The sequence below is a fragment of the Rhinolophus ferrumequinum genome, chromosome X (assembly GCF_004115265.2).
Source record: "Rhinolophus ferrumequinum isolate MPI-CBG mRhiFer1 chromosome X, mRhiFer1_v1.p, whole genome shotgun sequence".
Classification (NCBI taxonomy): Eukaryota; Metazoa; Chordata; class Mammalia; order Chiroptera; family Rhinolophidae; genus Rhinolophus; species Rhinolophus ferrumequinum.
This window is the reverse complement of record NC_046284.1, coordinates 23,786,161-23,812,986: the sequence shown is the minus strand read 5'-3', so window position 1 is coordinate 23,812,986 and position 26,826 is coordinate 23,786,161. Positions and strand designations below refer to the sequence as shown.

Below are 26,826 nucleotides of genomic sequence, written 5' to 3'. Positions count from 1 at the left end.
ATCATATTATTTATTTATCTTTCTCTTCTACTAGAACACAAGCCCCTGGCGAGCAGGGATTTTTGTATGGTTTATTCACCACCTGAATCATTAGTGCCTAGAATGTGGTACTTGGCACAAAGTAGGGAATTTGATAGTTTTTTAATTAAATGAATTTTATTAATAAAAAAATTTATTAACTTCACATTTCTTGAGATACTTTAATATTGTATGACTATTAGATTCCACAGTCTATTTTGTGGCAGTATGTTGGAATGGAATCTCAAAGTAATTTTTTTTCTTTCTTTTACTTTAGGCCGATATTTGGTCATTGGGAATTACTGCTATTGAACTAGCCAAGGGAGAGCCACCTAACTCCGACATGCATCCAATGAGAGTTCTGTTTCTTATTCCAAAAAACAATCCTCCAACTCTTGTTGGAGATTTTACTAAGTCCTTCAAGGAGTTTATTGATGCTTGCCTGAACAAAGATCCATCATTTGTGAGTACATATTCCTATTACTACTGTTATTTATTATTACATCTACATAGAACAAATGTTGGGTTTTTTTTTCCCTACAGTGAGGAATACAGTGCATATGAAAATTGTCTAAGATCCATCCAGGAACCTTGTTCTTCCCTCTATATTGCTAATTTTGTTGAGTTCTTAACAAGATCCTTAGTTCTTTTTCTCCTTCCCCTCTGTCTTTTTCTGTTTCTCATGGCCCCTAGCTTCTTCCTTATTCTATTGATCATTTCCTATTTCAGGGGGAAAGAAATTTGAGAAATAAAATTCATTTAACAGGATATCATCATTAAAGTATATGTGTAACTAACTATTCACAGTGATTTTTATTCCACTGTGTTTTTACTTTTCATGAAAGGTAATGTTTGCATTTCACTATTTTTAAATTAATGTTTAGAAATTCCAACATGAAGTTGTATACTTTTCCTGAAGTCCAGTGAGCTCCGCTCATTTACCTGGGAAATTTGATTCCAATTGTTTTACTGCTTTAACAATAAAGCTGCCTGACTTTTGGTTAGATTGTAAATTGGTGTAGCTGCTATGGAAAACAGAATGGAACTTCTTCAAAAAATTAAAAATACAACTACTTTAGGATTGAACAATTCCACTTCTGAGTATTTATCTGAAGAAATCTAAAACACTAATTCAAAAAGATATATATACCCCCATGTTCATCATAGCATTATTTACAATAGCCAAGCTATGGAAGCAACCTAATACCTATCAATAGACTATTTGAAAAAGAAGATGTAGTACATATATACAATGGGATATTATTAGGCCATAAAAGAGAATGAAATCATAAACATCTGTAACAACGTGGTGGACCTAGCGGGTATTATGCTAAGTAAAATAACTCAGACAGAGCAAGACAGATACAATATGATTTCACTTATATGTAGAATCTAAAGAATAAAATAAATGAACAAACAAAACAGACTCAAAGATACAGAGAACAAACTGACGGTTGCTGGATGAGAGGGAGCTTGGGAGGCTGGGTGAGAAAAATGAAGGGGGATTAAGAAGTACAGATACGAGAGATTTCATCATAATGCCGGCGTGAGGTGAGCCTCTGTAAAGCTCCCCTGGAATTTAAAACGAATCGAACAACAATAACTCCACAAAGGACTCTCTGCACAACAGACAGGCAAGACGAAGAGGCCTACTACTGAATTCACCTAAAGGTGGGCGAATCATGCGAGCCGGGCAGGAGGGAATGGAGAAGTGCGTAGACGAAGCCACGTGGGCACAAGACGCAGATATAGCTCAGTGCTCCAAGCTCGCTGCATCCAAGAACTACCGCAGCTGCAGGAAAGGGAAGAACTCGGACTTCTGGGCTCTGCTTATGGCCCACAGGGGTGAAGGGACAGCATATAACTCGGCTGAACCCAACGATCAGGGCAGAGACCTCGGAGAAAAGACTGAGGGAAGAAGGCTGAAAATGGTGGTTTAAACCCTCACTACTGCAGAGAATGGAAGCCTTAGGCACTGAGACTAGCGGGCCCCTCCCTACCCTCCCAGAGCTCTCCCCGCACCCACCTGTCCGGTGCCAGAAGCGGAACAGTAGCAGTGTCAGATTAAAAGAACAGAATATTTGCTGTTCTGAGAGCTGTGGACCGCAGACACAGATTTGCAGCCTAACTAGTTCATGCAAAGCGGAGGGAGCTGTGGAAGCAGGACCAGCTGTGGTGATGGTTGCCGCCATTGCTCTGGGCCACCTCTCACAACTCACCCCGCCCCTGGCCCCACCTATCTGGGCAGATCCCTGCAGGAGTAAACAGAACTACTGAACCATACAGGCTCTGAATCTGGTGAAGGAAGAGCTTTGGAACTTCTAAAGCTCTCCGAATACCCACACGGACACTGTGCCCTGTGACTGAGGTGAACTATTAACAGATGAAAAGCCTGTCTCCCAGGAAATCCCCCCATTGGGTGAGAAGCTGGAATAGTGCAGAGAAAACATAGCACTACCGTGTGAGAGAGAAAAAAAGGCTGCAGACGGAGAGAAAATAAAATATTCTACCAACAAGTACTGGAAAACAATAGAAAAACCTCTTCCTATCAACCTATCATCTACAGAAGTCACTCCTGTAGATGTCTAGGAAGAGAAATAATAAATCAGTAATTGCCATGAATAACCAAGGCAACAAGAAAGCTCAGAAAGAAAGTGAAAAGTCTCCAGAAAAGGAACTTAAAGATATGGAAATATGTGACTTAAATGCAGAGAATTCAAGATTGCAGTTCTGAAAAAACTCAACGAGATGCATGAAAAGACAGAAAGGCAGTTTAATGAATTCAGAAACATAATCAAAAAACAACATGAGCATTTTACGAAAGAGATTGAAATTTTAAAAAAGAAACAAATAGAATTTCTGGAGATTAAGAACTCAATAGAAGAAATGGAGAATGAAATAGCCAGTTTAGGTAGTAGAGTTGACAAGATGGAGGAAAGAATCAGTGAAATCGAAGATAGAAACCTGGAAATGACACTGATGGAAGAAAAAAGAGACTTGAGACTTCAAAGAAATGAAATAACTCTACAAGAACTTTCTGACTCCATCAGAAAGAGCAATATAAGAATAATGGGCATACCAGAAGGAGAAGAAAGAGAGAAGGGAACAGAGAATATATTCAAATTGTCGATGAGAACTTCCCAAACTTGTGGACAGAACTGCATCCTCGAATCCAAGAAGCAAATAGAACACCTAATTACCTCAATCCCAACAGGCCTTCTCCAAGGCAAATTGTATTGAAGCTGTCTAAAATCAACAACAAAGAAAGAATCCTCAAGGCATCCAGGGAAAAGAAGACGGTAACCTACAAAGGAAAGCCCATTAGATTACCATCAGATTTCTAAGCACAAACTCTACAAGCCAGGAGGGAGTAGAACCAAATATTCAAACTATTGAAAGAAAGAAATTGTGAGCCAAGAATAACATATCCAGCAAAGATATCCTTTAGATATGAAGGAGGAATACAGACCTTTCCAGACATACAGAAGCTGAGGGAATTTTCTAATACACAACCTGCACTACAAGAAATACTAAAGGAGGCTATTCAACCACCATTAACTAGGACAATTTGTGGCACCCAAAACATAAAAAGGGGGCGAGTAAAGCCTGAACCGGAATATGGCAATGGAGAAAGTAAGCGTACTGAAGAAAATGGAATACTCTAAATATCAAACTTTCTTTTATATAAACTTAATGGTAACCACTCAAAAAAATGAAGAACTGAAATATACACTGTAATAAAAGAAGAAGCACAGGGAAATATCATAGAATACCACCACACAGAAATAATAGACAACAACAAAAAGGCAAAGAAACAATGGAGACAGCCTTACCAGAAAACTACAGATAGAATGACAGGAAATCCTCATATATCAATAATCACCCTAAATGTAAATGGACTGAACTCACCGATAAAAAGGCACAGAGTAGCAGATTGTATCAAAACTAAACCCAACCGTATGCTGTCTTCAAGAGAAACATCTCAGCTATAAGGACAAGCATAGTCTCAGAGTGAAAGGGTGGAAATTGACACTCCAAACAAATGGTATCCAGAGAAAATCATATTGATATCAGAAGAAACAGACTTCAGGGTAAAAAAAGGTAACAAGAAACAAAGATGGACATTTCATAATGGAAAAGGGGACTACACAACAAGAAGACATAACAGTCATCAGTATTTATGCCCCCAATCAGGGAGCACCAAAATATACCAAGCAACTACTAACAGAGCTAAAGGGAGAAATTGACCAAAACACAATTATACTAGGGGACTTAAATACATCTTTGACAGCTATGCATAGATCATTCAAACAGAAAATAAATAATGAAATAGTAGCCCTAAATGACACATTAGATGAAATGGACATAATTGACATATATTGAGCACTTCATCCTAAAACATCAGACTATACATTCTTTTCTAGTGTACATGGAACATTCTCAAGGATAGACCATATATTGGGACATAAAATCAGCCTCAGCAAATTTAAGAAGATTCACATCATACCAAACATATTCTCTCGTCACAAGCCTTTGAAATTGAATATCAACTGCAAAAAGAAAGCAGGAAAAAACACAAATACATGTAGATTAAACAACATACTTTTAAAGAAGGACCGGGTCAAAGAAGAAATTAGAGGAGAGATCAAAAGATACATAGAAACAAATGACAATGAAAATAGATCCTACCAAAATTTTTGGGATGCAGGGAAAGCATTTTTGAGAGGGAAATTTATATCATTACAGGCCTGTCTCAAGAAACAAGAAAAATCCCACATAAGTAACCTCACATTACACCTTAAAGAACTAAAAAAGAAGAACAAGTGAAATCCAAGGTCAGCAGAAGAAAGGAAATAATAAGAATCAGAGTAGAACTAAATGAAATAGAGAACAAACAGACAATAGAAAAAGTTAATGCGACAAAGAGCTGGTTCTTTGAAAAGATTAACAAAATTGACAAACCCTTGGCTAGACTCACTAAGATAAAAACAGAGAAGACACTAATTAACAAAATCAGAAATGAAAAAGGGGAAGTTATCCCGGACACCACAGAAATACAAAGGATCATCCAAGAATACTATGAAGGACTATATGCCACCAAATTCAATAACCTACAAGAAATGTACAAGTTCTTAGAAACATATAGCCTTCCTAGGCTGAACCATGAAGAACTGGAAAATCTAAACAGATTGATCACCAGTAACGAAATTGAATCAGTCATCCAAAACCTTCCCAAAAGCAAAAGTCTGGGACCAGATGGCTTCTCTAGTGAATTCTACCAAGCCTTCAAAGAGGATCTAATACCAATCCTGCTCAAACTCTTCCAAAAAACTGAAGAAAAGACAGTACTGCCTAACTCATTTTATGTGGCCAACATTACCCTGATACCAAAACCTGGTAAGAACAACACAAAAAAAGAAAACTACAGACCAATATCTCTGATGAATACAGATGCAAAAATCCTAAACAAAATTCTAGCAAATCGAATACAACAATGCATTAAAAAGATTATTCATCACGACCAAGTGGAGTGCATCCCCGGGGCACAAGGATGGTCCAACATCCACTAATCCATTAATGTGATACATCAAATAAACAAAATAAAGGACAAAAATCATATGATTATATCAATTGATGCAGAAAACCCATTTGACAAGATACAACATCCATTTATGATTAAAACACTTGATAAAATAGGTATAGAAGGAAAATACCTTAACATAATAAAGGGCATATATGACAAACCCTCAGCTAATCTCATAATTAATGGTGAAAAACTGAAGCCCTTTGCTCTATGTTCAGGAACATGACAGGGCTGTCCCCTATCACCTCTGCTTTTCAACATAGTTATGGAAGTCCTTGCCAGAGCAATCAGGCAAGAGAAAGAAATGAAAGTCATCCAAATTGTGAATGAATAAGTTAAATTATCAGTCTTTGCAGATGACATGATGCTATACATAGAAAACCCTAAAGACTCCACCAAAAAGCTATTAGAAATAATCAACGAATACAGTAAAGTCGCCTGCTACAAAATCAACGTGCAAAAGTCCATTGCATTCCTATATACTAACAATGAAATCTCAGAAAAAGAAACACAAAAAACAATTCCTTTTGCAATTGCAGCAAAAAGAATAAAATACCTAGGAATAAACTTAACCAAGGAAGTGAAGGACCTATATGCTGAAAACTATAAGACATTTTTGAAAGAAATTGAAGAACACTCAAAGAAATGGAAAGACATTCCGTGCTCATGGATTGGAAGAATCAACATAGTTAAAATGGCCATATTACCCAAAACAATATACAGATTTAATACAATCCCCATCAAAATCCCAAATGGCATTTTTTAAAGAAATAGACAAAAAATCATCAGATTTGTTTGGAACCACAAAAGACCGCGAATAGCCAAAGCAATTTTAAGAAAAAAGAACAATACTGGAGGTATCACACTCCCTGACTTTAGCTTGTACTATAGGACTACAATAATCAAAACAGCATGGTATTGGCAGAAAAACAGACACATAGACCAATGGAATAGAATTGAGAACCCAGAAATAAAACCACATAAATGTGGACAGATAATTTTTGACAAAGAAGCAAAAAACGTACAATGGAGGAAAGACAGCCTCTTCAATAAATGGTGCTGGGAGAACTGGATAGCCACGTGCAAAAGAATGAAACTGGACTGCTATCTGTCACCATGTATCAAAATTAATTCAAAATGGATCAAAGACTTAAGCATAAGACCTGACACAATAAACTGCATAGAAGAAAGCATAGGTACTAAACTTATAGACCTTGGGTTCAAAGATCATTTTATGAATTTGACTCCAAAGGCAAGGGAAGTAAAAGCTAAAATAAACGATTGGGACTATATGAAAGTTGAAAGCTTCTGCACAGCAAGAGAAACCATCGACAAATTAAAGAGGCAACCAACTGAATGGGAGAAGATGTTTGCAAACATTGCCTCCGATAAGTGGTTGGTATCGAAAATATACAAGGAACTCATGAAACTCAATAACCAAAAAAACAAACAACCCAATTGAAAAATGGGCAGATGACCTAAAGAGACATTTCTCCAAGGAGGACATACGAATGGCAAATAGACATATGAAAAAATGCTCAACATCACTAATCATCAGAGAAATGCAAATAAAATGCACAATGAGGTATCACCTCACCCCAGTCAGAATGGCTATCATCAGCAAGACAAATAGTAACAAGTTTTGGAGAGGCTGTGGAGAAAAAGGAACCCTCATACACTGTTGGTGGAAATGCAGACTGGTGCAGCCATTATGGAAGGTAGTGTGGAGGTTCCTCCAAAAATTACGAATAGAATTACCATATGACCCAGCAATCCCTCTCCTCGGTATCTACCCAAAAAATCTGAAAACATTTATCCACAGACATGTGTGCTCCAGTGTTCATTGCAGCTTTGTTTACGGTGGCTAAGACTTGGAAACAACCAAAATGTCCTTCGATAGATGAATGGATAAAGAATTCGTGTTATATATGCACAATGGAGTTCTATTCGGCAGTAAGAAAAGATGAAATAGGAACATTTGTGACAACATGGATGGATCTTGAGAGTATAATGCTAAGCGACATAAGTCAGACAGAAAAAGCAGAGAACCATATGATATCCCTGGTATGTGGTATATAAACCAAAAACAACAAAAGAACAAGACAAACAAATGAGAAACAAAAACTCAGACACAGACAATAGTTTAGTGGTTACCAGAGGGTAACGGGGTTGGGGGGTGGGACATGAGGGTAAGGGGGATCAAATATATAGTGATGGAAGGAAAACTGACTCTAGCTGGTGAACACACAATGGGATTTATAGATGATGTAATACAGAGTTGTACACCTGAAATATATGTAATTTTACTAACAATTTTCACCCCAATAAATTAAAAAAAAAAGAAGTACTGATTGGAAGTTACAGAATAGTCATTGTGATGTAATGTACAACATAGGGAATATAGTCAATAAGATAGTAATAAATATATATAGTGCCAAGTGGGTACTAGACTTATTAGGGGATTTCTTCTTAAATTATATAAGTATCTAACTAATATGCTATACACCTGAAACTAATATAAAATAGTGTTAAATATCAAGTGTAATTGAAAAATAAAATAAAGCTGCCTGATGACTTCTAGCAACTAGAAAGATATAAGAATTGTCTAAGTTTAATGTTACTATTTTTAAGTTAATAATGAATATCTGATATGAATAAAATAATAGGAGGGAAATATCCCCTACAGCACCTGGTATTTGTATTTAGATGCAGTATGAATTAATCTTGGGATCATATAGTGTGTTCAGCTAATAACAAAATTACAGCCTTACTAGTTTTCACCATTTTTTCAATTTACAATAAATATAATAAAAGTATTTTAAAGCACTATTTTGAAATGTTTTTCAATGTTTACTTTATTTTCAAAATCCTCCCATGTGTTTCTCTGCTTTTTAGAAGGCCAGTTTGCTGGTAGGTAGGCCACCTTTTGCCCATCAGGCTTTAACAAACTGGTACCAAAGCAGTGAAATTAATTTGATTGCCTTGAGCCCCTTAAAAATAGAATTAGCTATTGTCCTGTAGCATTTTAGTTGTCCTTTTGTCTACAGACATGCTTTTATACTTTTCAATTTAAAAACTGAAATAATTTCTTACCACCCGTTGCACTCACAGTCTAGAAACATTCATGCATACTTCATTTTCTCCTTAGCGTCCTACAGCTAAAGAACTTCTGAAACACAAATTCATTGTAAAAAATTCAAAGAAGACTTCTTATCTCACTGAACTGATAGATCGATTTAAGAGATGGAAGGCAGAAGGACACAGTGATGATGAATCTGATTCTGAGGGCTCTGATTCGTATGTACAAATTATTTAATTTTTATTTAGATAGCCCGTTGTAATATTGTATATCCTTAAACTACAATTCAGTATGCTTTCTCTAGCATAAAATATAATCTATATTCTAAAGTTTCACTTTAGAAACTATGAAGATCTTTTAAAATCACAGTCTGTGGAGTACAATGAATTTGAAAACATGTTTTTCTTAGAACTGAATTGCTGTAGTTTTAAATGGTCTCAGTCTATCCCCTAGTGGATAAATGAGTATATTACAAAATTTTAGAACAAGATTTAATTAAAGGTGTTCTATTAGTTTGCTCCAAATGATAAGGGGCTATATTTTCTCATACTTTGTTGGCAACCTGCAAAATCCCTCTGGAGAACTGAACGGCAGGCCTTTCCTACTTCTTGGCCATGGACCAAACCATGATCAGACTGGTACATTTAAATACAGTAAGTCTTCACTTAACATTGTCAATAGGTTTTTGGAAACTGTAATATTAAGGAAAATGTCTTATAACAAAACTAATTTTACCATACGTTAATCAATAGAAACAAGAGTGAAGTTCCTAAGACATATTTCTGGTCACAAAAACATCACTAAACTTCTAAATAAAGCATTGAAATAAATGTGAGCTGTACATACATTTAAGAAAGATGACTACAAACAAATCAGATAATGATTTTCCAATCGGATTACTCCAGTTCAGGGTCTGGGGTGACCAGAGCTTCTCCCAGCAGCACAAGGTACAAGGCAGGACCCTCCCTGGAAAGGACATCCTTCCATTCAGGGGACATCACACACACCCACACTCACTCAGACTGGGACAATTCAGACACGCCAAGTCAGCTCACACGCACATCTTTGGGATGTGGGAGGACACTAGAGGACCCAGGGAAAACCCACGCAGACATGCAGAGAACGTGCAAATTACACACAGATAGTTGCCCTGGCCAAGAATCAATTTTTGTTTTCCTCATCAACATTATAATGAAATGACATTATTTGAGGACCTGCTGTGTTTATTTGTATATGATTGGTACCCCCTAAAAAGTTGCACTGCTTTTTAACTGCAGCGTTTGCATTAACATTTTAGCTTCTAAGTCCATCACTTCACTTATACCGTTTCCCCGAAAATGAGACCTACCCAGACAATCAGCTCTAAGCGTCTTTTGGAGCAAAAATTAATATAAGACCCCATCTTATAGTAAAATAAGACCCAGTTGTCTGGCTAGGTCTTATTTTTGGGGAAACGTACTAGAAAATTCTGTAGGCTATACCAGAATTTACTCCTCTACCGGTTGAAATACTCTCAGAGTTATGCATTTATGAGAAATTGCCCAACTTTTGAGTGGCATAAAAAATGCCAGGATAGTTTTTGTACCCTGTTCTAATGGTTGTTGGCCTTAGCTGCCCATGAGAGTTGCCCATGAAACCTTAAAAGAAAAACATCACAGCCCACACTACAGGGGATCCTGATCCAGTCAGTGGGGGAGGGTTAAGTACAGGGTTTTATATATGATAAGAGGTCTCCACATGTGATCGTGATGCATACTTAGTTTAGAACCACTGCTACTCTTCAGTAAAATGTAGTATCTACCTGAAACTGAGATCAAATACTTTTTTATACTCATTTTTTGTGTGTGTGCATTGGGACAGCTTTCTCTTCAGGGTTTGACGGCATTGATTTGGTATTCTCACCAAGCTTAATAATTTAGGAACTTACAGAAATATCTTTGGCAATCTTTTTAGGGAATCCACTAGCAGGGAAAATAATACTCATCCTGAATGGAGCTTTACCACCGTGCGAAAGAAGCCTGATCCAAAGAAACTGCAAAATGGGGCTGTATGTACATAAAGATGATTACTTCCTCTTGACAGATTTCTTCAAACTTAGTGAGATTTTGATGGGCAAAATTGTTGGAATGTAATAACCCTAAATTCCTGTCTACCTCACTGTGTCTATAGTATGCTTCATTTGCCATTAGTTTTGAGCTAATTAAGAAAAGGGTCACAGAAGTCATTTGTGTGACCATTGGTATTATTTTTAAATGCATTTAACCTAGAGATACATAAATCTAGTGGAATCATGGATATTTATTGTAACCCTGAAGTTAGAAACCTTCTGGATGATGGATAGAAATTAGTGATGAGAAGAAAGCATGGAGACTTGCTTATATTGGATCTTTTGGGGGGAGGGTTCCAAATAATGCACATTTACTATAGAATAAGTAAGAAAACTATGAATGATTATTTTAATTTCATGTATATGATCTATATAATTTGTTCAAAGGAGCAAGACCTTGTGCAAACCCTGAGCTGTTTATCTATGATAATCACACCTGCATTTGCTGAAGTAAGTACAGATTCAACAGCACTGGACATGTATTTTAAGAAGTATAGTAATTTTACATGTTATAGCTATTGATCTTTCTCAGCTTAAACAGCAGGATGAAAATAATGCTAGCAGGAATCAGGCAATTGAAGAACTTGAGAAAAGTATTGCTGTAGCTGAAGCCGCCTGTCCTGGCATCACAGATAAAATGGTGAAGAAATTAATTGAAAAATTTCAAAAGTAAGCTTGAAATGTCATTTTTTAAAAATTATTTTGAGGGGGGTGGTCTGTTAGCTCAGTTGGTTACAGCGTGGTGCTAATAACACCAAGGTTGCCGGTTCGATCCCCACATGGGCCACTGTGAGCTGCGCCTTCCTTAAAAAAAAATTATTTTGACATTTTCTGTTGGATATTAATTTATGACCCAATATAATTACTTTGATTCAGTCATTTCAGTTATTCTTAACAAAGTCATTTCTCAATAGTTGTGTGCTTGAAAACTGTTTTGTCAGTTGCCCATAATAAACATCATTAGCTTTTGGAATTATTACATTAAGGCATTACAAAGTAATTTTCCACTGAATGAAATGGCCTGCTATTTTTTTTTTTACCCTGCTAGAAGTATAGACAAAAGGTCATGGAGCATATTGTTATTTGGGCCCTTGTAAACACCATTTAGGAATGCTTTCATTTTTGCTACTACTCTCATCACACCACTATTTACATAGTTTCCAGTGCTAAAGTTCATAAGTTTAACCCCCATAAAAACAAATTTAAAGATAGGATATTATGTAGAGGATCTCAGTGAAGACTATAAAAGGTCCTTATGTTTTAGTTTCTATACTCTCTTTAATTGTTGGTTTAATTTTGTTCACATTCAATAAAATTCTTACATTTAATTTTAAAAATATCTTTTTTAAAACAAGACTTTGTTATGCTTACTCAAACATACATAAAACTCCTTAACTCAAGCAAGTTATAAAGCAATACTAATTTAGCCTTAATCCCATTACTCATATATTGCTTCTTGGTGCATCCTTACATTTCTTTGTATTTGTGACGCCACTGGCATCAAGTGGAAACAAACTATATAGCCTGTAAAAGCACACACGCTCATAGATCTTTCTATCTGATAAAGCCTACTTGTACTCATAAACTAAAGCCCCTCTTAAAATCCCTTAGATTTTAATGGAAAACTTCCCTCTCTTCCAATTTGCAAACAAATCAATTGGAAAGACATTTTTAAACCTCTTTGTATTTTTACTGTCTACATGATTGGATTCAATAGAAAGGATTTAGTTTGCTGAATCAGTTCCTTCATTGCAGAGTTCATACAGCTGAGAAATATAAACATGCATAGTTATATTTCAATTAAAGTTTTTCTTAATTTTATAGGTGTTCAGCAGATGAATCCCCCTAAGAAACTTCTTACTGGCTTCTATTTCATATGGACCCAGAGAAACCCACCAAAGTTACTTCAAGCTTAACAATGCTTAACTCATGAGCTCCATGTGCCTTTTGGATCTTTGCAACATTGAAGATTTGGAAGAAGCTATTCAACTATTTTGTGATGGTGTTTATCATTTTATATTTTAAAGAGATTATTTTGTAAGGGATAACTTTTAATACTATAGTTTCATCTGTATTCTAGTAAAGGTTAAGATACAGTTTTGCTTTTAGGTATCATTATTACTTAAGTTACTAGGATGAATACTTTACATGTTTTGATCTTTAGTTAACTGTACACTGATGAAACATACAGGTCTTTCAAAGTCATCCTAAATATTCAACTTTTATAAATCATCAAGCCTCATAAAGCATTTTTTAAACAAAAATATGTTCTAAAAATTACTATTGGTGGAGAGGTTGAAACAAGTCATGCTTTCTTAAAACAGAAGTTTTTAATAAGCTCTTGGAAATGAAACCTGGAAAAGTATTGATCCTTCTACCAACTTGGTATGATATTCCAGGCAGCTCGATGACGACCACATTTGAGAGCCCTGTGTTTGACGTATTTATAGGCAGTATGCAGCAACAGAGGTACCTCTTGGTGTACAGTATTTACTTTCTCTTTTAGAAGAGGCAATTAACCCTTATTTAATATGGTTGAGAATTTAAAACAATACCAATTAGCCAAGGATTTTTTTTTTTTTTTTTGGTAATACTGTAGGAATTAGACAGGCTTCATTTTTAAAATCTTCAACTCAAATAGCATATAACATGCTTGGATTTGGGGAGCTTAAAGAAAGCTAATCATCATGTGATTAAATACCTGATCAACGGGTATGAATATAACTTACACCAGGATATTTTTGTCATGGTAGTAAAATGTCCTATAAACTATTTATACATTTTTGTTCTTCATAATTATCCAATACATAAGCATCATTTTTTCATTTTTGAAAGGGTATTTAAATAAGCATTTTCTAGTTCAAATGAAAATAACCATAGTACAGGATGATTTCTGTCCATACAAAGGTAAGTTAGACTGTACTGTTAATTTTCAGTTATATTTATGGTACTGTTATGTGGGTAATACCTTTTTCTTTTAAGCCCAGTAGAATCATTGATATTAGTTTTGATAGTCAGTGCTTTATTGTTTGGAACTGCACAATTTGGTTTTTGCACAAAAGTCATTTTTTAAAAATCTGAATAATTGCCAAATATTAGAAGGAAGATAGTCTTCAAGTAAAGAATGCAATTTTTAGCCAAAGTGGCCATTACCTCCTCTTTGTTTGTAATAATATAGACAATTGAATAAGTTGTTGTCCTGCCATATGCCAAGAAAATTCTTTTCATTGGTGCCTATACTGTAACAATTACTTTTAACACATTGTATTTTGAAGTAATGGTTCAGTTAAAAAATTCACCTGCTATGTAACTGAAACTAATTACAGTTTATAATCTGTAGAGGTCAGGAAATAATTTTGCAACTCATGTTATGAATTAAATGAATATTTTTGTAAAAGCAACACATTTATAAATTGATTATTTGAAACTTTACAACACAACTGCATCATACATAGAAATTGTAGTGCTTATTCATTATAGTTATTAGTCCTGTAAATTGTTCCTAGGTGAAGCATACACCAGTGTTTGGAGGGTACAAAAGGTTAAAAATAAATATTTAAATTCTATGGTCCTCAATGTTTGTTTCCTTGAGGAATGTATGGTGTGGTATTTTTTCAAATTATTTCTCCTTTGCCCTTTAATTTATTGTTGGAATTTTAACACCAATGTTTCCATTGGAAACTAAAAGATATTCTTCATATTTTATTAAGCATAGATTATAGCTATAGTAAACATGTGTCCTGATTTCTGCCTCCTGTCCTGACAAAATTATTGAGTCTTCGTTCACTCAAAAATGTCCTAGATTTGACAATCAATTATATATTCACCCTGATTATAGTTTTATTAGGAAATCTTATAAAGATTTGAATCCTGTAGTTCTCTGGGGAAACAGATTTTACAAAGACTTCCAGAAAGTGAGATGAGAAACAGCATATAAGCCTAAATGAATTTGAGTTTTTCCTAGAAAAAAAGGTCAAAGATGAACTTAATATAGCTTTGAGGATCTATAAGATTAATATATAGATGATTGGGCTTCAATATATTCTTATTATTAAATAGCTGTTCTGGACTTGTGAGTTACTGGATATGAGTCCAGGAGCAGGAAAGGAAGTGCTAGAATGTGGGAAAGGGACAGAGGGAGGTATATTAAAAGGGATTTTTCCAATGTAAAGACTAGGAGAGTAAGGAAATTATTCCATCCATCTTTTCTCCATTAAGTCACACACACACACACACACACACACACACACACACACATATATGGCTTGCTTATACATTGTGCCATTTCTTTGAAGTTAGTACCTAACTTTATCTTGTAAATATGTTATACTTAACGTTAAAATCAATAAAAAGACATTTTTAAATAGAATGCTATACCTTCCAGGGGAAATAATAGAGAAATTCTGAATGGATCAAGAATAGAATTTGGTTCATTAACTCATTCTGTTTTTAGTACTATCTTTTTCTTTTCAGCTACCCCAATTCTACCACTTCTCACCTGCCTCCCTCCTTTTCTTTGTTCTCTAACTGTCCCTTCCCTTAGTAACAGGCTAGAACCAATTATTTCTGAAACTGATTAAAACAAAAGGAAGATCATACTTACAACTTATTTTTTAAATAAATGGATTTCCATCACCCTTTATTAAAATACTATTCATCTCATTTCCTTGCCTACATGCATGCAAGATATAGCAAAAAAAAAAAATACTTGCAGGTTAGATAAACAAACCAACATGTTAGCTTTTGTCTTTCACTACATACAATAGATAGTTAAGAATAGAGAAGAACTCAAACATTATAGTATCCTCAGCAGGGATATATCTGACTTTAGAAATTGATTAATTCATGAATTTCTATGGTTTAGAATTCTGCCAAATCCTAGATAAATTATAATTTTGTGTTCTGTTGAGAGAATTGTGCCACCATCTTGTTCCTGACTTTTAAGAGGCCTGTGCTCCCCCTAACATATGTTATAAAAATTGAAGTCCTTAACATATAATAGGACCGTGTTTACTGGGCTCCCCACAGATAATGAGGACTGAAATCTTTAGTCATAGTATTGTTTAAGAACAAAATGACCAACACAGTCACGATCTACTAAATTACTAAATGACATCAGAAGCCAATTCTATATGCCAACCCATGCTTTCACCATTCTTCCTTGTTAAAGGAATCCAACCTTCATTTATATTATCTCTATGGGGAAATGTATAATCAAGATGAGAAGCACCCACCTCACCCTGCCACAGTGCTGGTGAGGAGAGGGCATGTTCCAGAGTCTCTTCAGAGGGAATAGAGGAGCGGAGCTTGAGGAACAAGGCAACAGTTGGATCTTTAATAAGCTAGGTGCTTCAACTTTGAAGATTCCCTTAACCAATGAATAGGAACTAAGAAAATGGTTTATGCAGAAGGTTCCTTCTTTTTACCTAGGTTGGTAGCAGAACTGGCCCAGAAATGTTCACTCTGAAGCTAAAAAGTAATTACATGGTTTTAGCAAAGTCCTATCTTCAGCAGTTGGTATATTGAAAGAAACATTTTCATCTTGTTCATCTAGCTGTAGACTACCAGAAGACAAGCGGATTCTGGCCATAGGTGATCTCATTCCTTTGCCATACAAAGAGTAATAGTCTGGTTTAAGAATCTCTGAATCAGAATCACTGGATTCACTAGCTACATGCTTTTCTGCTGCTCCCTGATCCATTAGAACTGCTGAAAACTCCTGCTCTGCAAACATATATGTAAATAGGTCACCTTTATGACTCAGAGCAGGACAAGGCCCTAAAGGTCTAAATTCTGACCCAAAAGGAAAACGGATAGTTTTCATGTCTGATTGGCTCTGGGACCGTTTAGGGGTTTGCTCTTGAATGTTATGTGCAAATGCATCTCCTAAATTAGGGTCTTCTTCTAGATCTTCATTGATGTTGCTCCTATCACTAGTCCTGGCCATAGCTTCTTGGAGTTCTTGAAAGTCTTGCTGAAAGCTCTTCATTCTGATATTCCTAGGGCTTCTTTTGGCAGGCTTCACAGCAGTGGTCTCTAGAGAGTTGTCTGGCCTTTCCCTTTCTTCTGACATGATTGGAGACTGTCTGGGCACCTGGGGTGGTTTGTCCACATAAAAAAAGACGTGGGGAGGCATAATATCAACCTGCTGACCAGTACAGGGAATATAGGGCACATCTGTGTATGCCAACCGCCTTGCTGGACTCACTTTGCTTGTAAGGCCAGAAGATGTGCCCATGTGATTGTCAGCAAACTTACAGCTTGTTTGGAAGGAGCTTAGAGGACTCCTTGCCTCAATGTAATCTCTGGGATCAGTGTCAGGATCAGGGTCAGTGTTAAAGACAGGGTCAGTATAAATAAAAGGGAAAGAGGAACTGCTTTGGGACTGATATAAAGATGTGGGATCTGCCTCTGGTTTGGAATGCTCCAGCTCAGCTGTAAACATCATCACCACTGCCGAGTTTCTCGTCCTACTGTCTAGCACAGGTTCAGATGCGTGCACTCCATTCACATTTCGGTAGTACCCAGTGCCGTATGCTAGTCTCAATTCTTCCACCTTGAGAGAAAGGACATGTTAGTGAAAGAAGGAAAAAAGCTATTTGGTTGAGGTGGGGTCAGGGATCTAAATTAGTCTTGAGTTTTGTGAAGGTGGTTTTTCACAAAGATATTTCAATCCATGTTCTATTCTATGCTTAATAAATATATACAGAAAGGGTAATAACTTGCACCATATCCCAATCGATGTCCAAAAAATACACATGACACTATCCTTTCTCAATACCATCCCACTCCCAGCCTCTGAATTCTCTATACTTCAGCCAGCAATGTACTTCAAGCAGTATGGTTTACTAGCTATATCAGTGAGCCAGGAGTTCTGACTTCTGGTCCTGGCTCTGCCTTTGACTTGCTGTGTGACCTAAAACAAGTCTCCTAACTTCCCCGCTCCAGCCTCCTCCCTATTTTCTGTAAAATGGTAGGGAGGAGGGCTATAAATGACATGAGAGGAACATATATTAGATGGTACTTTCCATCATTATACTTCTGTGATGTCTTTCAGATAAAAACTGCCTGTGACTTGAATGAAGACATGAGTTTATGAACCCTATAATTAATTTATTTTTGGTGAGAGCAAAAAATAACTAACATGGTTCATACTATAAAACTTAAATGAAGCCATCATTTTACAAATCCAGGAGAATAGCACTTTGTTCTTAAATTAAGTTACAAAATTATACAGCAAAAAAAAAAATTATATAGCAAAAGTACTTTAAAACCTTAACCCAACATCTTATAACTTCTGAGCCATAAGATTTTTATAGGTAAAAAAACAGCTTTTATTTTTAGAAATACAAAGCCATAGAAATTCATTTGGCTATGCATTTTGCAAGATGTTACCATTACAGGTTGCAATTTAAAGATGTGCCAGATCCTTCCAGTCTATAAGGTACGTACCAGTGGTAGTACACTAAATGGTCTTCTATTGGCTGGAAAAATTAAGCTGATAGACCTCCCCGGGAGGCTAACCTACTTGAACTTAGTAACCTTTTCACACACTGGGTGATTCTGGCAGAATCAATTCTTGTAAGCATTTGAAATGACACATTACTCTTAGCTAAAGAAAAAGGCATTTTCAGAAACCTTACTTGTTTCGACACATCAGAGAGGAGGTCTGGTGAGGACCTGCATTGTCGTTCACGGTACTGAGATGGGTAATGTTTCCTGAAATTCCCAAATGGAGAAGAAATTGAAATGGTCTTTATGTGAATACAGGATACATATATCCTGTGAATACAGGATACATATAAATCTCTAAATTCAACTTAAAATCAACATGAGAGAGAAAGAAACAAAACCATTTACCTTTCAAATGGCAAGCTCTTCAACCTCCCTTTTTCCCCATAATCCAAAAGTTGCCTTTGGGTTCTTCCACTATTATAAGGACAAGATAAACATTAATGCTAGTCATAAGCCAGTAGTCTACTAAAACCCAAAAGCCTCATTTATTGTTAAAATCAAGAGTCTGCATGACTGACATATGTCATGAATCTTTGACCATCACATTAATGATAATACCCACTTACCTAATCATCAGGCATGGAGCAACCTTAACTACTTAGAACCCAGACATTTTTTTAAAAGCCCCGTGAAAGATTAAAAATTCTGTCCTTGAAAATGAATATACTTTACAGGTATTTTCCCTACCTCCAAATTTGCACATGATTTCTAATGAGGCTATTTATCTGGTTTCCCAACCCATGACAGAAGAAAAACAGGTAACTAAACAGTAGAAGAGGGTTGTTTCAGTAAGATATACACTAGCAAAAATAGGCAGCTGACTGCTCAGAGAAACACAAGAGCCAAAAAAGAACTCACAAGAATAATAAAACCCCAAAAATCTGGGCCATTTATCACTGGGATGCAGGCTCTGGCATGCCTCCCCCACCCTGAGGCCATCACTGCACTACAGCTGCCTATAAAGGATAATAAGTGATGTTTATAATTAGTTAAGCCATTAAGGAAAAGGCAAAATATGCTCTGTATCATCTGTTTAAGAAGGCAGGGACTTATAGAATATATTTTGGAAAGATTCCATCAAAAATATGTATGTTTCAAAAAATCTCAGTTCTTACTGGGGTAGGCTTCAACTATTTAAAAAAATCCCTCAAGGGAAGCATTCAATTAGAATATTTTCATCTTAGAAAAGAGTTTTGAAAGCTTCTTCCCAACAATTCCTAGGCTGGTTTCTTCAAATAAAACAAGATCTTATTTAGACCTTGCTTCCGTTCCTCCAAGGTATTACCTGTCGTAAAGAGCGTCTACTGCAATATTGCTCAACTTTTTTATGTCCCGTGGCCCCTCTAGTGCTTTCTCATACTATCTTTCACCTGATCACCACCAAAAGGATGTTGTTGAGCTTTCTTTTTTATGGCTTGCATGTAAATTGCATATAAGGAAAACAATAAGTTTATTGAATATGTGTTTTCAAACTACATGTCTCCTCATCCTTGCAGAGATTCTGATCAAACCCCTCCCCTTGTCTGCCATTTAGAAAATAATGACTTAATGTGTCACACAGAATGAGCAGTAAAGGGTATTGTGCTTTAATTGATTGAGATAGATTCTTTATTGCTTCTAGAATTCAAGCTCCTCCTACTGCCTTCCATGGTATTGAAAAGAAGTTGTGTGTATAGTTTGCCTATGTGCAATATTTAATTACCTATAGCGGAAACTGGAACCCTTGCTGCAGAGTAGGGTTTTGGGCTTTGATTTGGGCTCTTCAGAGAGTCTGAAAAAAGCATGGTACTCCACACAAGTCTTCCAGAAAGCCTTGCAGGCATCTCGGCTGGCCATGGTGAACTCCAAGGTGTCCTTGCACAACACCTGTATAAACCAATTTCCGTCAAGCAAAACATCCTTCAAGAATATCAAAGAACTTCAAATCCCAATGCCTTCCAAACTGTTGGTCGAGGTGCCCATGCAGCTTTTGGTTTTCCACTTGGCTCCCTATAGGCTTTACACCTACTGAAACCAAATGATTGGCAACCTTCTGAGGAACAGACAGGGCCACTGCTCAAAAACAGACCCTTCACTAAGAAGTAAATCTTACCTTGCACACACCTCTCACCTCAAACAATTTTTTTACCCCTCTTCTCTGCCAGAACATTCTTGTGAGGTTGGATATTAGGTTTAAATGAACATCAAAGGGCAACCTGTCAAGGTGACAAGTTATAAATAACCAACAGGAAAGGGGAGGGGGAAGGAGATTTCCTTACAGATCGCCAACTTTATAAGATGATTACACGCACATGAATCTTTTTAACATACCAGCTAGAAACACTTCTTCCTCTCTGTGCTGCCTTGTTCTATGATGCTCTGTATTGCACATTTAGTATATTTTAATCTGTTCTGTGGGAACTTCCAGACATAAAGCCAAGTTTTCCCCATTCCCCCGACTCACTATACACCCCCATTTGCCCACGCATGCCTGTAGCCCTGTTTTCAGCAGCCTCACCAACCCATTCTGTTGGCCCCCCTTCTCTTATTCCTATCCAGGTACCTATATGCAGCCCTGGGACTCTCCATGAGCTTCATACTGGATACAGTCTCCTGAACTGCTCAAAGGAATGCTTTCATATAAGGCTAAAATCCAAAGGATGAAGCCCAAACTACTGGATCTTCTGTAGGTCAAAAAATTAATTGATGCACATTTTTCATTTCCTTTATAGTCATAAAATAACATCCTTTCTAACACCTTTGTCTTACCCTGTACAATGCAGCCTTGACCAATAATTGCTTCTTTTGCTTAATATACACCCACCCCCACACCCTGCTTTGGCAAATAGTAGGTACTCAATTATTTGTCATGTAGTAGGTTCTCGATTATCTGGCACATCATAGGTGTTCAGTTATTTTTGCTTAAGAAAAGAAGATGGAAATACCTTATAAAATGGAGCATACAACAACAAATAAATATGTCCATAGTCCTAGATCTGGTCACTTCCATTTGACTCATCAGATCCTTGAAAAATGGTTTTTAAGGAGACTTGTCTTTCATCCTAGCCACCCCATTTTCCTATTACTTTATTCTTCTGAACTGCCAATAGGATTTCTTAGTGTTTTGCCTTTAGTAAAAATATGACTATGTAAATCTCTTATTTATTTATGTAGAGGCAAAAGAGGGAGCACATCACCACTCAACGCCAGCTAACTTTCACCACTCACATTCAAACAATTTGCAGAAACAACCAAGAAATCCCAAGTGAACAGAAAGCAACAGGATTTATTAGAAAGCTACTTACCAAGATGCTGGCATGAAGTTTGATCAGAAAATGCTTTCTCTTAAAACTCAACTTGCGGATTTTAGCCCAATTGAAAGTATTAATCTTTGTATTTCCCTATAATGAAACACATGGCAGATTTCAGGATGAATGTCAGCACAAGCTGGTTTGCAAGACAATGCAAGCCTGTTAAAAAACGCACTTCATGAACGAGAATATCCTTGATCTATCTCTTGCACAGACTGATCCCGTCGTACAAACTAGGTAGAAGCTACAGCCAAAGAAGGCATTCCAGGAGGGACACAAGCCCCTTTCACATGTGTCACCTTAACACCCCATACTTCTAGTACAAGGTACGTCACATTTGTATATAATTACTTGTTAATTGTCTGTCTTCCCCCTATTAGAATGCAAGTTCCATGAAGTCAGGATCACTCCTAGGTGCCTCTGTAGCTCTAGTCCCTGGCACAGAGTGGATGCACAATAAATATACTGATAGCAGGATGAATAAATAGATTGCTGCCCAACTCTGTAAATACACTCAAATCCATTCACTTGCACAGTTAAAACAGATTAATTTTGTGGGATGAAAATTATATCTCAATACAGGTGGTTGGTTTTTTTTTTTTAATGACTACCTTTTTTTTGTTAAGGTGGGTTTTTTCAAAGAAAGAATAATACAAGGAAGAATACACAGAAGGTACTCAATACTAAGTATTTGACTGGATTTGGGTAGGACAAAACAGACCAGCTATATTGTTCCTGACTGTCCACAGAAGTCACACTGAAATATATCACAACTAACATGATGGCCTTGCTCCACTACTATCCCCATCTGCTCACAGGCAGGAGGAAATAGCGAGAATCAGGGGTTAAAGTGGAATGGGTGAAAATTCCCTCGTGGGTGAATAGGTGTACCTGTGATCCACTGGGTCTTTTGCCCATCAATGTGACTCTCATGCTCTAAAGTTTATATCAAATAATTGAGAAGGCCAAGATTCTTTCAGCCAAGTCTGTACCTGATTGGCTTAGTGACTTACTTTTAGTGCTCTAATTCGGTTCTGATGGTCAGTGGGTCTAAGGTCACCCCTTCCTCTCAACCAGGTGATTCATTTCCAAACCAGCCTGGATTGTGCCTTTCATTTTGTAGGTTAGGCACATGTTTTTGAACCTTAACTTGGATCTAAATTCACTCAATGTTTACAGACGTGAGGAGACATAATAGACTGAAAAAAATAGCTTCTGGCCAAGTTCCCTGGAGCAAGGATTAATGATGATAGAGGACCAGAGAGCCCTGAGTTGGTTTCTAATCTGGAAAACAAAGTCCTGGGTAAAAAGCTTGAGCCAGTAAACAGCAACAATTGCTAGCGGGTTTGGGCACTAATTCCCTGCCTGCTGGCACTGGGTGCCTCCAAAGAAACCAGTAACTGAACAGAACACCATACCTTGGACCCTTTGGGTTGTTTCTGGTGGATTTGAACAGGGTGAATGCACTTTGTCACAGACTAAGCTCTTAGGATGCCAAAATCCATGTGCTTATTTAGGGTCTAAAATTTCTAAAGAGCATTTCTAAAGATGGACTTCCTCTGTCCATCATGCTGACCTGATCTAATGTGTGAGCTCCTCAGAATCAAAACAGTCAGTTATAGACTGCAAATGGAAGCAAAGCACATTGAGAGGAGAGGACTTACCCGAAAGACTTCCAAGCATCACCTCCCTTTCTTGCTGGTAGTAAGACTGAGGGGCTGGGTTACCATAGGAACAGATACTCAAATTTGAGCCAAGATAACCCCTAAAGCTGAGGGACTTTAAAGGAAAGAGTTGTTACCCGTAACACCAGTACTCCCATGTGAGCAACAGCTAGGTGTATCTGCATCCCTTCGCCATCACTGGCAGGGTGAGGCCTGATGCCATACATATCCAGCTTCCTCACTATGTCCAAAAGCAGAATGTCAGATTCAGCTGGGTTCATGCCACTGCAAGGGGAAAGAATTTATGAGTCTAATAAATACAGCAAGAATGACAGCTCCACCCTGAGAGCTCCATGAGGAGTTCAGTGTTTTCTTGGGCCTATAGCTTCTTTGACTTAAGGTTTTGCTTTCAAGATTCTGTCCCCAGCAGCAGTGTTCTCTGCTGGTGGAAGCAGATGCCAGTTACAGTACTTACATGTGCTTCTGATGAAAGTGCATGATTTTTCTCTCTAGACGGTCTTGGTTCAGTAAGTATTGGGTTTGTGCCATATGTTTCCTATCTGTTTCTTCATGAAAGTCTCCCAGTTCTGCTGCATGACAGAAAGGTGACGTTTTTCACATTACCATTGAGGAGTTAGGCAATGGAGCACCCAGTAGACCCTCTGACCTCCCCAAACAGCCATTTCTTTGCAGCCAATGCAGCCTGAGGCCTCCCACCCCATGTTATATGTCTATTTAAGTTTTAGGATATACAACGGGATTAACTGGTCCTTTTTCAAATCAGAAGCAGTGGGTTGCTAGGAAGTCCATGCATTCTAAGTCACACACACAATATAGAACTTAAAGGCCCCAGGATCACAGATGAATATTTTATTTTCTTCTCTTGCATTCGGTTTATGATCTCTTCTACTTCTGATCAGTTCCCATTATAAATAGAATTGTGTCCTCCCCCTTCAATTGCATAGTTGAAGTCCCATAAAATCCCACCTTAGAATGTGACTGTATTGGAGATAGAAACTATAAAAGAGAGATTACAGACGTCATCAAAATGGCAGCGTGAGGTGAGCCTCTGGAAATCTCCCCTGGAATTCACAACAAATTGAACAACTGTAACTCCACAAAGGACTCCATGCACAGCAGACAGGCAAGAGGAACACTCTCACTATTGAATTCACCTAAAGGTGGGCAAATTGCCTGAGCAAGGCAGGAGGGACTGGAGAAGTGTGGACACGGAGAAGCGCAGGCGCAGGACATAGACCTAGCTCAGTGCTCTGAGCTCGCTGCATCCAGGAACTACTGCAGCTAGGGAGAGGGAAAAACTCGGACTTCTAGGGTTCCATTTATGGCCCACAGGGCTGAGGGGATACCATATAACATGACTGAACCCAACGCTCACAGCAGAGACCTCAGAGCAAAGACTGAGGGAAGAAGGCTGAAAACGGTGGTTAAGCTATCACTGCCGGAGAGAACGGAAGCCTTAAGCACAGAGACTAGCTGCCCCCTCCCTACCCTCCCAGTTCTTGCCCCGTCTCCACCTGCCCAGTGCTAGTAGCAGAGCAGTAGCAGTGTCAGAACAAAAGAACAGAATATTTGCAGTCCTGAGAACTGTGGTCCTCAGACACAGATTCACAGCTCAACTAGTTCTGATAAAGGGCAGGGATCTGTGGAAGCAGGACTGGCCGTGGTGGTGGTCGCCGCCATTGCTCTAGGCCACCTCTCACAACCCACCCCGCCCAAGTCCCCACATATCTGGGAGGAGCCCTGCAGGAGTAAAAAGAACTGCTGAAACAAACAGGCTCTGAATCTGGTGCAGGAAGAGCTTTGGAACTTCAAAAGTTCTCCATATTCCCACACGGACCTGGCGCCCTATGACACAGGCAAACTGTTAACAGAGGAGAAGCCCGCCTTACAGAGAATCCCCCCCCCATTGTGTGACAAGCTGGAATAGTGCAGAGAAAACATAACACTGCAGTGTGACAGAGAAAAAAGGCTGAAGTTGGACAGAAAATAAAACATTACACCAACATATACTGGAAAACAAAAGAAAGACCTCTTCCTATGAACCTGTTGCAGAACCCACTCCTGTAGATGTCTAGGAAGAGAAACAATAAGTCATTAATTGCCAAGAATAACCAAGGCAACAAGACAGCCCAGAAAGAAAGTGAAAAGTCTCCAGAAAATAAACTTACAGACATGGAAATATGTGACTTAAATGACAGATGATTCAAGATTGCAGTTCTGAAAAAATTTAACGAGATGCAAGTAAACATAGGCAGTTTAATGAACTCAGAAACAATCAAAGAAAAACATGAACATTTTACCAAACAGATTGAAATTTTAAAAAAGAACCAAGTAGCATTTCTGGAGATTAAGAACTCAATAGATTAAGAAAGAAATAGCCAGCTTAGGAAGTAGAGTTGACCTGATAGAGGAAAGAATCTGTGACATCAAAGACAGAAACCTGGAAATGACACAGAAGGAAGAAGAAAGAGACTTGTGACTTAAAACAAAATGAAAGAACTCTACAAGAACTTTCTGACTCATTCAGAAAGAGCAATATAAGAATAATGGGCATACAAGGAGGAGAAGAAAGAGAGAATGGAACAGAGAGTATATTCAAACAAATAGTCGATGAGAATTTCCCAAACTTGTGGAAACAACTGGATCCTCGAATCCAAGAAGCAAATAGAACACCTAATTACCTCAACCCCAACAAGCCTTCTCCAAAGGACATTGTATTGAAGCTGTCAAAAATCAACAACAAAGAAAGAATCCTCAAGGCAGCCAGGAAAAAGAAGACGGTAACCTACAAAGGAAAGCCCATTAGATTATCATCAGATTTCTCGGCAGAAACTCTACAAGCCAGGAGGGAGTGGAACCAAATATTCAAACTATTGAAAGAGAGAAATTATGAGCCAAGAATAATACACCCAGCAAGGATATCCTTTAGATATGAAGGAGGAATACAGACCTTTCCAGACATACAGAAGCTGAGGGAATTTTCTAATACACGACCTGCACTACAAGAAATACTAAAGGACGCTGTTCAACTACCATCAACAGGGACAATTTGTAGCAACCAAAACATAAAAAGGGGGAGAGTAAGGCCTGAACAAGAATACGGGAATGGAGAATGTAAGCATGCTGAAGAAAATGGAATACTTTAAATATCAAACATTCTTTTACATAAACTTAAGAGTAACCACTCAAAAAAATCCAGAACTGAAATAAACTCTGTAATAAAAGAAGAAACAGAGCAAATATCATAGAATACCACCACACAGAAATAAGAGACAAAAACAAAAAGGCAAAGAAACAATGGAAACACAGATTTCCAGAAAACTAAAGATAGAATGATAGGAAATCCTCACATGTCAATAATCACCCTAAATGTAAATGGAATGAACTCACTAATAAAAAGGCACAGAGTAGCAGATTGGATCGAAAAACTAAACCCAACCATATGTTGTCTCCAAGACACACGTATGAGCTACAAGGACAAGCATAGACTCAAAGTGAAAGGGTAGAAATTGACACTCCAAGCAAATGGTATCCAGAGAAAATCAAGT

At 37.5% G+C, this 26,826-nt stretch overlaps 2 protein-coding genes across 2 annotated transcripts in view; one reads left to right on the top strand and one right to left on the bottom strand.

Annotated features, from left to right (window-relative positions):
• The window catches only part of STK26 (serine/threonine kinase 26), a 64,009-nt gene extending 49,686 nt beyond the window's left edge, over positions 1-14,323 (top strand). Inside the window, exons 7-12 of the mRNA XM_033104669.1 lie at positions 296-481; positions 8,751-8,899; positions 10,635-10,728; positions 11,176-11,238; positions 11,321-11,457; positions 12,613-14,323. Of these exons, the coding sequence (XP_032960560.1) occupies positions 296-481; positions 8,751-8,899; positions 10,635-10,728; positions 11,176-11,238; positions 11,321-11,457; positions 12,613-12,637 (654 nt within the window). The 3' untranslated portion in view covers positions 12,638-14,323. The remainder of the gene's footprint in view (positions 1-295; positions 482-8,750; positions 8,900-10,634; positions 10,729-11,175; positions 11,239-11,320; positions 11,458-12,612) is intronic.
• Positions 14,324-15,384: 1,061 nt separating this feature from the next.
• The window catches only part of FRMD7 (FERM domain containing 7), a 56,093-nt gene continuing 44,651 nt past the window's right edge, over positions 15,385-26,826 (bottom strand). The window contains exons 6-12 of the mRNA XM_033114044.1: positions 23,733-23,847; positions 23,395-23,542; positions 21,588-21,683; positions 20,006-20,169; positions 18,649-18,717; positions 18,432-18,507; positions 15,385-17,344 (exon numbers count right to left, since the gene is read on the bottom strand). Coding sequence (XP_032969935.1) covers positions 16,247-17,344; positions 18,432-18,507; positions 18,649-18,717; positions 20,006-20,169; positions 21,588-21,683; positions 23,395-23,542; positions 23,733-23,847 — 1,766 coding nt within the window. The 3' untranslated portion in view covers positions 15,385-16,246. The remainder of the gene's footprint in view (positions 17,345-18,431; positions 18,508-18,648; positions 18,718-20,005; positions 20,170-21,587; positions 21,684-23,394; positions 23,543-23,732; positions 23,848-26,826) is intronic.